The sequence below is a fragment of the Budorcas taxicolor genome, chromosome 4 (assembly GCF_023091745.1).
Source record: "Budorcas taxicolor isolate Tak-1 chromosome 4, Takin1.1, whole genome shotgun sequence".
Classification (NCBI taxonomy): Eukaryota; Metazoa; Chordata; class Mammalia; order Artiodactyla; family Bovidae; genus Budorcas; species Budorcas taxicolor.
Window position 1 is genome coordinate 17,974,042 of NC_068913.1, and position 13,120 is coordinate 17,987,161.

General features: G+C 36.0%; 1 protein-coding gene across 1 annotated transcript in view; it reads left to right on the plus strand.

Annotated features, from left to right (window-relative positions):
- Positions 1–13,120, plus strand: part of GLCCI1 (glucocorticoid induced 1) — a 106,180-nt gene that overhangs the window by 48,219 nt on the left and 44,841 nt on the right. The window contains exon 3 of the mRNA XM_052639173.1: positions 5,338–5,424. Coding sequence (XP_052495133.1) covers positions 5,338–5,424 — 87 coding nt within the window. The remainder of the gene's footprint in view (positions 1–5,337; positions 5,425–13,120) is intronic.

Genomic DNA, 13,120 nt, shown 5'->3' on the forward strand with positions numbered 1-13,120 from the left:
GTGAATGAGTGAATGAACTAGATCCCACATGCCACAACTAAGAGTTCGCACACCGCAATTAAATACCCCACATGCTGCAACAAAGATCGAAGATCCTGTGTGTTGTAACTAAGACCTGACGCAGCCAAATAAATATTTTTTAAAAAAAGAAAAAGCATGGAGGAACCTTTAATGTATATTACTAAGTGAAAGAAGCAACTCTGAAAAGGCAACCTACTATATGATTCTAACTACCTGACATTCTGGAAAAGGCAAAACAGTGGAAAGAGTAAAAAGATCAATGGTTGTCAGGGGTTTGGAGAGGGGGAGGAATTAATAGAGCACAGAGGATTTTTAGGGCAGTGAAAATAACTCTGTAGGTATGGAGAAGGGAATGGCAACCCACTCCAGTACTCTTGCCTGGAAAATCCCATGGATGGAAGAGCCTGGTAGGCTACAGTCCCTGGGGTTGCGAAGAGTGGGACACTACTGAGTGACTTCTTTCACTTTTCACTTTCATGCACTGGAGAAGGAAATGGCAGCTCACTCCAGTTTCTTGCCTGGAGAATCCCAGGGACAGGGGAGCCTGGTGGGCTGCCGTCTATGGGGTCACACAGAGTCGGACACGACTGACGCGACTTAGCAGCAGCAGCATGGTAATATAATGATGGATATGTGTCATTATACATTTTTCCAAACCCATAGAATGCACATCACCAAGAGTGAACTCTAAATGTAAACTATGGACTCTGGGTAATAATGATATGTCAGTGTGGGTTCATCAGTTGTAACAAATGTCCCACTCTGTAGGGATGGCTGTGCATTTGTGGAGGTGAAGGGTGTATAGAAAATCTCTGTAATGTCTCTCAGTCTGTCTATTAGCCTAAAACTGGTCTTTAAAAATAGTCTTAAATACAAATGTGTAGTCCTGTGCAGTAGGATTATTTTTTGTTTATTTTACTCGGAGAAGCAGCATTCATCTCACAGGAAACCAAGACAGTAGGCTGGCTAAGGAGGTCCTTAAAGCTTCAAGGGCTGGACTTTGTGTGATTCTGAGAGGTAAAATTTTAAAATGGCCTCTTCCACCTATAGGTATCCTTTTTGATGTAGAGGGGATTTTTTTTTTTTTTTTTTGGCCAGCCACCTTTTTGTCAATAGTCTTGCTCAAATGTATGAAAGGTTCATTTTCTCTCCCCTAGTAGTTTAAGTAGAGGCAGCTAGAAAGGAAGAATCCTCTTAAGTATGTGGGCCGAAAAGCATGCTGTTATATATAATACCACTCACTGTGGATTATATTTCTTTTCTTTCTTTCCAGGTTGCCTGGAAATGTTAGTAAGTATAAAATAAGTGTTCTAGGATCATATAAGTAAGAGAGTAAGTGAAAGTGAAAGTTACTCAGTTGTGTCGGACTCTTTGTGACTCCATGGATATACAGTCCATGGAATTGTCCAGACCAGAATACTGGAGTGGGTAGCCATTCCCTTCTCCAAGGGACCTTCCCAACCTAGGGATTGAACTCAGGTCTCTCACATTGCAGGCGGAATCTTTACCAGCTGAGCCACCAGGGAAGCCCAGCTGGGGTGGGTAGCCTATCTCTTCTCCAGTGGATCTTCCTGACCCAGGAATCGAACCCAGGGGTCTCCTGCATCGCAGGCGGATTCTTTACTAGCTGAGCTACAAGGGAAGCCCGTAAGAGAGAGTAAAGCAGGTTTTAAAAAAAGTTATTTGTGTATGTGTGTTTGTATATTTGAGTTTTGAAATGCTAATTGCATTGTTACACTGAATAGACAGATATAGTATATAATATTTCCCAAATTTGTTTGATCATGGGATTCTTCTGTCATAAGATTTTTACTGAAATCCAGGACATAAGTAGGACAATTCATAAAATTCTACTCTAGATTAATGGACGGAATAACAGGCCAGTTGGAAAAGAATCTCTTGCTGACATGAAAGCAAATAACTTTTGCTACTTTGTGTTGTTGTTTTCCTAATTCAAATGGTAAAATAGTTCTCATGTACTCAGACTTAACAAATTGGATACAAATTAACTCATCCTCTGTGACTTCAGAAACATAATTATAAGTAGATTTGAAGACCAAGTAGCCATCTTTGATTTTGGTTTGATTTGAATAACTTGTTAAAAATCAATGATTTTTAAAACACTGCTCTCGACAGAACTTTCTGCAGTGGTAGAAATGTGCTATATCTGTGCTGTTCTGTATGGCAGTCAGTAGCTACATGTGGTTAAGCATGTAAAATGTGCTAGTGAGGCCAAAGAACTGGATTTTTTGTTTTATTTTTGTTAATTTAAATTACTACATGTGGCTAGTAGCTTCTGTTTTGGACAGTGCAGTCTTTAGAATGTATTTGTATATATGTGCAATTAAAATGAAATAATTCTTTTTTGGAAAAGTTGAAACTGATTAATATACTTAAGTAATTTATATTCATGTCATTTTATAGCAACATGATTGAAAGAATTCTCCCAGTGGTTTTATACTTAAAAAAAAAAACTACGTAATTTGCTAGATAGATTTCAGGATCATGAATATTCTTTTACAGTTAGTTTTTATGTATTTCTTTTGTATAACCAGTACTACATTCCAAATGATCAAAAGGGTTTCACATTCAGTTTTAAGAAAAGAATGACAATAGGAAGAAAGAAGATACCCTCAGATGAGAGACCTCAGATTTAAATTCATTTGCCATTGGCATGCTTGCCAGAATTGAGGCATTTGCAGAATTTTCCTGGTTATTGATTTATCTCTAAGTTGAAGATATAGGTTAGATAATATCCTTTGAAAAAATTAGAGCTTACAAAATGAAAAGTGTTATAAATGTTATTGTTAAATAATTATGGAACATATCAGAAATTTGACTAATTTTCTGCAAATACACTAATGAGTTTTAAACATTGATCCTCAGTCATTTGATCCAAAATCAGATGACCCTTAATCATTTGACTTTGGGTTATGTTTGGTAGAAAGGCAAAAGTATTAAGGCATATAGATTCTCAAAATAAAAGTTTGACTAAAACTATCATAATTGAATAATTTTAGAATAAATTGTTAAAGATACAACTACTTAGGGATTAATTTCATAGTAGTTTTTCTTATCTAACACTGAGATTAGGAAATTTTAATAATCAGTTATTTGCAAGCAGCTTATTTAATATATTAATAATACCTCTTTGCAGATGCCAACTGAATAAAATATTTTACTCAATAATATGACTAGTTTCACTTTACTATTTGAACTCTTAAAGCAGTTTATATGTATTTTTATTCAACTAGCATTCAGTTGTTACTGGTTTTATTTTGGAGTATCATTACTTTTAAGAGCTGGTAATTATTTAAAAAGTTGTCCACAAGCATTTTGAATTGTATGGAACTGATGGCTTCCTCATGAGAAGTTGTGCATTATGTAGAGTCACAGATGTAGCCTAAATATAAATGATGAGTTTTAGGTACATAATAAAAAATAATTTAAAAGCCATATATATGTATATTTATGTGTGATGATCAATGCCCTTTGTCTGTCTTAAAATAGTGGTTTTAATGTTCCCTAAGTTGCAAAAATCTTCTCATATATTAAAGATGATAGTTTTACTATTTTTCATTTTTAAGACAACCAGTAAATGACCTTACTATGTGGCAATTAATGTTTTATGGTATATTTGGATGAAGTGTGTATTATGGATTAAATCACTCAAAATGAGGTTTTAGGTAAAAGCAATTCTGTTTGCTGACATGTAGCTCAGTTTCTTTTTGTGTTTTAAGATGAACTGCTTTAAATTATAGTCAGTTTACAAAGGATTAATTTCCAGAGTAAACAAGCAGCTCATACAACTCAATACCAGAAAAACAAACAACTCAATTAAAAAGTGGGAAAAAGACCTAAACAGACATTTTTCCAAAGAAGACATACAGGTGGCTAACAAACACATGAAAAGATGCTCAACATCGCTCATTATTGGAGAAATGCAAATCAAAACCACAATGAGATATCACCTCACACCAGTTAGGATGGCCATCATCAAAAAGTCTACAAACAATAAATGTTGGAGAAGGTGTGGAGAAAAGGGAACCCTCTTGCACTGTTTGTGGCAATGTAAATTGATACAGCCACTATGGAAGACTTAAAAATCTAGGAGATTGCTTGAAAAGCTAGGAATAAAAGCAATGACCCAGCAATCCCACTCGTAGGCATATACCCTGAGGAAACCAAAATTGAAAAAGACACATATACCCCAAAGTTCACTGCAGCACTATTTACAATAACTGGAATGTGGAAACAACCTAGGTGTCCATCAACAGATGAATGGATAAAGAGCTATGGTACATATACACATGGAATATTACTCAGCCGTAAAAAGGAGCACATCTGAGTCAGTTCTAATGAGGTGGATGAACCTAGAGCCTATATAACAGAGTACATACAGTAAGTCAGAAGGAGAAAGATAAATTATCATATACTAATGCATATATATGGAATCTAGAAAGATGGTACCAATGGATTTATTTACAGGGCAGCAGTGCAGAAGCAGACATAGAGAACAGACTTATGGACACGGGTTGGGGAGGAGGGAAAAGGTGAAATGTATGGAGAGAGTAACGCGGAAACTTACATTTCCATATGTAAAATAGATAGCCAATGGGAATTTGCTGTATGACTCAGGGAACTCAAACAGGGGCTGTGGTAACAACAACCTAGAGGGGTGGGATGGGGAGGGAGGTGGTGGGGAGGCAACATATGTATACCTATGGCTGATTCATGTTGATATGTGGCAGAAAATAACAAAATTCCGTAAAGCAATTATTCTTAGCAAAAACAACAGCAAATATTATAGTCAATTTAGCCTAATCTTTTCCTATTTTTATAACATTTTTATATAAACATGCTTGATGTTTTTCAAAAAATGGTACTACCTATCAATAGGTATTTGACATAGAGGTAATCTGTAAGCCCACTGCTTCTAAACACATTCTGTTAATTTTACTTCTATTGTATGTAATAAAAATACCATTTCATAATTAGCTTGCCTTTTCTCTTTAAAAAAAAAAAACCGATATGTATATTTCACAGTTCTCTTTGAATTTGATAACTTTAAGTTGTTAATGTTGATGTAAAAAACCAAATGTTTTGAGTAACATTACTCAGAGACATCTTAGATTGACTGTATCTAAGTTAGAATAATAAACATTTCACAGGGTCATGAAAGTCCTAGCTTTTAAGGTTTTTAGTGTTTAGTATAACCCTGTAATTGGTATGTGCTAATATAATATGTTTGAGTTGCTATGAGATTAAGGAGTAGAAACAAAATTCCTCATTTTTTATTTGTTTCTTTTTTTAAAGACACCTAGTTGTTGGGCAGAAGAAGGTGCAGAAAAGAGATCCCATCAGCGTTCTGCATCGTGGGGGAGTGCTGATCAACTGAAAGAGGTAAGTTACTTCTGTTTCCAGTCTATAACATGCTCTGGTCCTAGCAAATTGTCTTAACTATTTCCTGAATATAATGATACTTCCTGTATTTGTGATAAACTTACCTCTTTCAGAGTTTTAAGGGTTGCTTTCCACTTTTTGGTGAATAATTCTGAGTTTACATGATTTGTGCCCTTCATATTTTTATGAATATTTCTTATGTACTCACTGAGCTTTTTTGCCTTTCCAGAATGAAGTCTCATTTTATGTAATTTTATCTTGTTCATTTTAGTTATTTTTTTTCCCATTTCAGCTTTCTTGTTTTTGAATTACAGCAACTAGACCTATAGATGACAGGTTTTTACAACGGTATGATAAAGTTAGAGAAACTTAAAGTTGAAAGATCATCTAGTCCATCTCCTGTATAAATACTTGTATACTTATAGTTGATTCACATTGTTGTACTCTAGAAACCAACACAACATTATAAAGCAATTATCCTCCAATCAAAACTAAAAAAGAACACAGCACTCCTTAGAAAATGTGCATCTAGTCTATTATAGTCATTCTCAGTGAAAAAGCTCATCACTTTGCAAGGGAACCAAAACAGTTCAGTTGTTTCAGCTTAAATTGTTAACTAGTTTATTTTGTATATTGAACTTAAAATTATACCCCTAAGTTTTGACTCTGCCCTCTGTATCAATATTGAAAAAGTATAATTTAAATATTTGAAAGCCTTGCAGTATGTCATTTTCCTCCAGGATAAACATTGACATTTCTCTCAAGTATATTCATATGATAGTTTCCATACCTCTTAGTATCATTTTCATATACTTTAGGTATCAGTATTTCTCATGTACTGTGGTATCTGGACCGAATAGATACAGTAGTCTATTTGCATAGTCTGTTGCCTATGACTGTGTTACATTTTTAGTTGCTTCATTATATTATTGATGTAGAGAAATCCTCAGTTCCTATTCATGCCACATACAAACACATACGCACAAAATCAATTTTTCCCAACAGCAACAAAAAAGGAAGCTGACTCCATATCTAGTTTAAGATAGGCATTGAAGACATGTATATATGCATAGACTATTGAGTGATATTGAATAAAAAGTAAATTTGCTCTTTTATCTCACAGGTAAATATAATCTTAAAGCTATAGCCAGGAATTGGAATAGCTGAACTTTGGACTACAGCAGTACATGATATACCCTATTAAAAAGGAATGGCTGACATGACGGAGTGAGAGATTTAATTACTCTCCTCACAAAAGAATAATAAAGCTGGACAAAATAATTAAAACAAATTTAGCACTCTGGAAGTGAATCAAATTGAGAAACCTCATTCATGGAAAGTATTGAACTCCTCAGGGTGAGAATAACACAAGTTTGTGGTGTTCTTACTTGGTGCTGCGCTTCTTTCCCTGTTCCTCACCTCCAGCTTTGCAGGTGTGGTATTTCAGCTAGGACGGGGCAGGCCTTGAAAAGCAGAAGCTTTGCTGCCCCTGCTGGAGACAGAACCTTGCTAAGGGAGTGTTACAGAGTAAAATAACGTTCTTAGTTGCAAAGTAGGAAGGACCTATGGTTCTGCTGGTCTGAGATTTTGGGGTGATTTGTGGCAAGCCCAGACTCAACAGAGTGGCAGGATTTTATAGAGAGTTCTAGGAAGTCAGACAGTCTTGGAGGCTTAATAAGTTCACCCCGTATCCTGGGTTGACTGGAGGCTGTAGAATAGTGTAGCAGAATATCAATGGGCCCAAGTCACCCACTTCTCACTGGGTAGTGCAGCCTAAGAATAAGCGGAAATGAGACCAAACAGGCCCAGTGGTAATAAAATCTGAGGCCAACTTGTAAAAGGCCCAAGTTTTGAATGCACTCCTCATTCCACACATAAACCTCATTCAAATATACACACATCCTAAGAGTGGAATTTTTACTGGACTGAGATGTTTGAGTAAACTGTCTGAATAGTGTTTTGCTAAACAGTAAGGTGACACTGGAGACCACATTAAAAAGGTATGAAAAAGCCAGTCTTAGAAAGAAAAATGAGGGACAGGAGAAATGGAGGAGATGTCAGTGGCCACATATTGTGGGGAAAATAGACTTTTAGTCTACCAGCTGCTCTCAGACAAAATCAGAATCTAGTTGCTCCAATATATTATCTAAAATGTCCAAAGTTCAGCAAAAAATTTAGAGATATGCAAAGAAACAAAAACGGATGACCCATACTTGAGGAACTATGCCTGAAGAACTATGGACGGAGGTTCGTAACATTATACAGGAGGTAGTAATCAAAACCATCCCTAAGAAGAAGAAGTGCAAAAAGGCAAAATGTTTGTCTCAGAAGGCCTTAAAGATAGCTCAGAAAAAAAGAGAAGCAAAAGGCAAAGGAGAAAAGGAAAGATATATTTATTTGGATACAGGGTTCCAAAGAACAGCAAGGAGAGATAAGAAAGCCTTCCTCAGTGATCAATGAATGAAAACAATAGAATGGGAAAGACTACAGAGCTCTCCAAGAAAATTAGAGATAGCAAGGGAACATTACATGCAAAGATGGGCATAGTGAAGGACAGAAATGGTATGGACCTAACAGAAGCAGAAGATATTAAGAAGAGGTGGCAAGAATATGCAGAAGAACTATACAAAAAAGATCTTAAACCCAGATAACCACGATGGTGTGATCACTCACCTAGAGGCAGACATCCTGGAATGTGAAGTCAAGTGGGCCTTAGGAAGCATCACTATGAACAAAGCTAATGGACATGTTGGAATTCCAGCTGAGCTATTTCAAATCCTAAAAGATGATGCTGAGAAAGTACTGCACTCAATATGCCAGCAAATTTAGAAAACTCAGCAGTGGCCACAGGACTGGAAAAGATCAGTTTTCATTCCAATTCCAGAGAAAAGCAATGCCAAAGAATGTTCAAACTACTGCACAATTGCACTCATCTCACACGCTAGCAAGGTAATGATCAAAATTCTCCATGCTAGGCTTCAACAGTACATGAAGCAAGAACTTCCAGATGTTCATGCTGGATTCAGAAAAGGCAGAGAAACCAGAGATCAAATTGCCAACATCCGTTGGATCATTGAAAAAGCAAGAGAATTCCAGATAAACATCTACTTCTGCTTCATTGACTATGCTCAAGCCTTTGACTGTGTGGATCACAACAAACTGTGGAAAATTCTTCAAGAGATGGGAATACCAGGCCACCTGACTTGCCTCCTGAGAAATCTGTATGCAGGTCAGGAAGCAACAGTTAGAACCTGACATGGAACAATAGACTGGTTCCAAATTGGGAAAGAAGTACATCAAGGTTGTATATTGTCACCTTGCTGTTTAACTTATATGCAGAGTATATCATGCAAAATGCTGGACTTGGTGAAACACAAGCTGGAATCAAGACTGCAGGGAGAAATATCAATAACCCCAGATATGCAGATGATACCACCCTTACGGCAGAAAGCAAAAAGAAACTAAAGAGCCTCTTGATGAAAGTGAAATAGGAGAGTGGAAAAAGCTGGCTTAAAACTTAATGTTCAAACAACAACAATCATGGCATCTGGTTCCATCACTTCATGGCAAGTAGATGGGAAACAATGGAAACAGTGACAGACTTTATTTTCTTGAATTCCAGAATCACTGAAGATGGTGACTGAAGCAATGAAATTAAAAGACTCTTGCTCCTTGGGAAAAAAGCTTTGACAAACCTAGACATCATATTAAAAAAACAGAGACATTATTTTGCCGTCAAAGGTCCATATAGTCAAAGCTATAGTTTTTCCATGAGTCATGTATAGATGTGAGAGTTGGACTATAGAGAAAGCTGAGCGCCACAGAATTGATGCTTTGAACTGTGGTGTTGGAGAAGACTCTTGAGAGTCCCTTGGACTGCAGGGAGATCAAACCAGTCAATCCTAAAGGAAATCAATTATGAGTACTCATTGGAAGGACTGATGCTGAAGCTGAAGCTCCAATACTTTGGCCTCCTGATGTGAAGAGCTGACTCACTGGAAAAGACCCTGATGCTGGGAAAAATTGAAGGCAGGAGGAAAAGGGGATGACAGAGGGCATCACTGACTCAATGGACATGAGTTTGCACAAGCTCTGGGAGTTAGTCATAGACAGGGAAGCCTGGCATGCTGCAGTCCATGGAGTCGCAAAGAGTCAGACAGGACTAAGTGACTGAACTGAACTGCTACTTGAGGGATAAAAAACAGTCAGTAGAAACTGTATCTAAGTGTCTCCATATGTTGGATTTAGCAGACTAAAACATCAAAGCAGCTATTATAAGTATGTTCAAAGAACTAAAGAAAACCATGTTTAAAGCATTAAAGGGAAGTAGGACATCTATGACTCAATGAATAAAGAATATCCACAAAGATGCAATTATTAGAAAAAATATACAAAACTCTATAGAGTTAAAATGTATAGTACTAAAATTAAAAATTCACTAGATGAACTTGGTAGAAAATTTGAGATGGCAGAAGAATCAGTGAGTTTCAGTACAGGTCAATAGAATACTCTCAGAGAGCAGAGAAAAAGATGGAAGAAAAGTCAGAAGAGCCTCAAAGGCCTGTGGGGAAACATTAAGTTCATATGTATACACAAAATGGAGACTGAGAAGAGGAGAGGAGGAGAGGAGATAAATTTGAAGAAATAATGGCAGAAAACTTTCCAGATTTGATGAAAAACAATCTATAAATTCAAGAAGCTCAACAAACCCCAAGTACGAAAACAAAAAAACTACACATAGACACATCATAGTTAAACTGCTGAAAGCCAAAGGAAAAGAGAAAATCTAGAAACTGGAAGAAAAAAATGACACGTTACAGTAGGGGAACAATAATACCATAATGGCTGATTTTTTTTATCAGAACACTAGAAACCATAAAGCAGGACACATTCAAAGTGCTAAAAGAAAAAAGTATCCACCAAGTATTCTATATTCAGAAAACCCATAAAGGTGAAATAAAGTATCCCAGATAAAGGTTGACAGAATTTCCTGCCACTAGGCTGTCTTACTGTTCATACTGTTCATGGGGTTCTCAAGGCAAGGATACTGAAGTGGTTTGCCATTCCCTTCTCCAGTGGACCACATTCTGTCAGACCTCTCCACCATGACCCGCACGTCTTGGGTGGGGTCGCAAAGTCAGACACAACTGAGCAACTGAACTGAACTGAGGCTGTCTTACAGGAAATACTGAAGGTGCTGACTCCAGTTTAATTCAAATCGATAGGAAAAATTGAAGAGTGTTGGGTATGGCAAATATGTGAGTAAATATAAAGCAATCTGTAGATACATTTTTCTCATTTTTCTACCTATTTAAAACACAAGATTATATGAAACAATAATTATAATACTGTTATAACATATACATTAAATATAACAGTAATAACACAAAAGAGGACAAGGGAAAAACATATTTTGGAATATAGTTTCCCATTTACTGGAATTAAATATTATTTTGAAGTAGACTATAATAAATTAAAATTCTTGTTATAATCCCTAGAGCAGTTCCTGACAAAATAACTCTATATAAGAATAGAAAATATCAAAAGTAGAATGCTGATGCTGCTGCTAAGTCGCTTCAGTCGTGTCCGACCCTGTGCGACCCCAAAGACGGCAGCCCACCAGGCTCCCCGTCCCTGGGATTCTCCAGGCAAGAACGCTGGAGTGGGTTGCCACTGCCTTCTCCAATGCATGAAAGGGAAAAGTGAAAGGGAAGTCGCTCAGTCGTGCCCAACTCTTCACAACCCTGTGGACAGCAGCCCATCAGGCTCCTCCGTCCGTGGGATTTTCCAGGCAAGAGTATTGGAGTGGGGTGCCATTGCCTTCTCCCCACAAGTGGAATAAAATGATACAATAAAAAATATCACAAAAGAAAGCACCTAAAGGAGGAAGAGAGGAGTAAAAAAGATGTGACACAAGTAAAAAAGTAGCAAAATGACAGGAATAAATCCAGTTATCTAATTACATCGAATGAATGGAGCGAACATTCCGTTCAAAGGCACAGATTGTCAAATTGGATAAAAAAGCAACACTCACCTGTATCTTGTCTGTAAGAAACACACCTTATATTCAAAGATAGGAATAAGTAGGTTGAAAATAAAAAGATGGGGAAAGCTACACTGAAAAGAGTAATGATGCTTTCTTATCAGATGAAATAGACTTTAGACAAAAAATATTACTGAAGGCAGAGACATTTCGTAATTGTTTATATATCTAACAACAGTCTCAAAATGCATTAAGCACAACTGTGGAAGAAGAAATCGTTTTGCTTAACAATATTTGATAGAATTGGGTAGAAAGCCAGCAAGGAGATAGAAGTTTAAACAGTATAATCAGTCAACTTGACCTAACATACACAGAAAACTGCCCAGTGACTGTAGAATACACATTTTTTTCAAATTGAAACATTGGCTGGGTTAGACCATAAACTGGGCCATAAAACAAGACTCAATAGGTTGTGAAAGACTCAAATCACATAACAGAAAATAATCTTGTAACAAACCTAAATATTTGTCATTTAAAGAACATTTACCTAATACCAAAAAGGAAATTTTAAATATTTGAATAAATGAAAGCAAAAAGGACAGCTTAGAATTTATGTTTACAGAAAAAGCAGTACTTCAAGGAAAAGTTATATGTAAGTGCACATATAAGAAAAAGAAAATTCTCAAATCAGTACCTAAGCTTCCATCTTAAGAAACTAGACAAGAAGAGAAAATCATACCAAAAGCAAGCAAAGGAAATTATAAAGAATATAGCAAAAAACTAATGAAACAGAGCAATACTAGAGAAAAGTCAATGAAATTAAAAGTTGTTTTTTTTGGAAAGATGAACAAAGTTGACAAACCATTAGTTAGATTGACCAAGAAAGAAAAGACACAAATTACCGAAATGAATAGTGAAAGGGGTGCCATTACTACCAGCCTTTTAGAACTTAAAAGGTTTTATAAAGAAATATTATAATCAAATGTATGTCATCAATTTATTAATAGAACATAAGATGAAATGGATAAAATTCTAGCAAGGCAAGAATTACTAGAAAGAAACAAATTACCAAAACTAATTTAAGAACAAATAGAAAAATATGAGTATAAATTGTAGCAATAAAGAAATTAAGGAATTAAAAATCTTCTGCAAAGAAAATCCCAGGGTTTGATATGGTGAATTCTATCAAATATTCAAAGAAACAATCCTTTAAATCTCTTTCAGAAAGAAGGGGGCACTTCCCAATGTATTTTATCAGTCTAGAGTTATCTGATGTTGGCAGGCAAAGATACCTCAAGAAAAGAACATTTCAAATCAGTTTCTCTCTTGAACATAGATGTAGACATCCTTAACAAAATATTAGCAAACCATATCTAGCAACTTATAAAAAGGATTATACACAAAGAGCAAGTGAGATTGGTTCTAGAAATGCAAAGTTGTTTTAAGATCCAAAATTCAATTAATGTAAATACACTATGTTAATAAACTAAAGAACAGGACCACATAATTATATCAGTAGAGTCAGAGAAAGCATTTGCCAAGCTCCAGTATCTATTCATGATAAAAAAAAAAATCTCTAAATAAACCAGGAATAAAAGAGAATTTTCTCTGCCTGATAAAGACCGTTTCTGAAAAACCTACAGACAACATTATATTCAATGGTGAAAGCTAGAATGCTTTCCTCCTAAGATAAGGTAGTGATATCCACAGTTA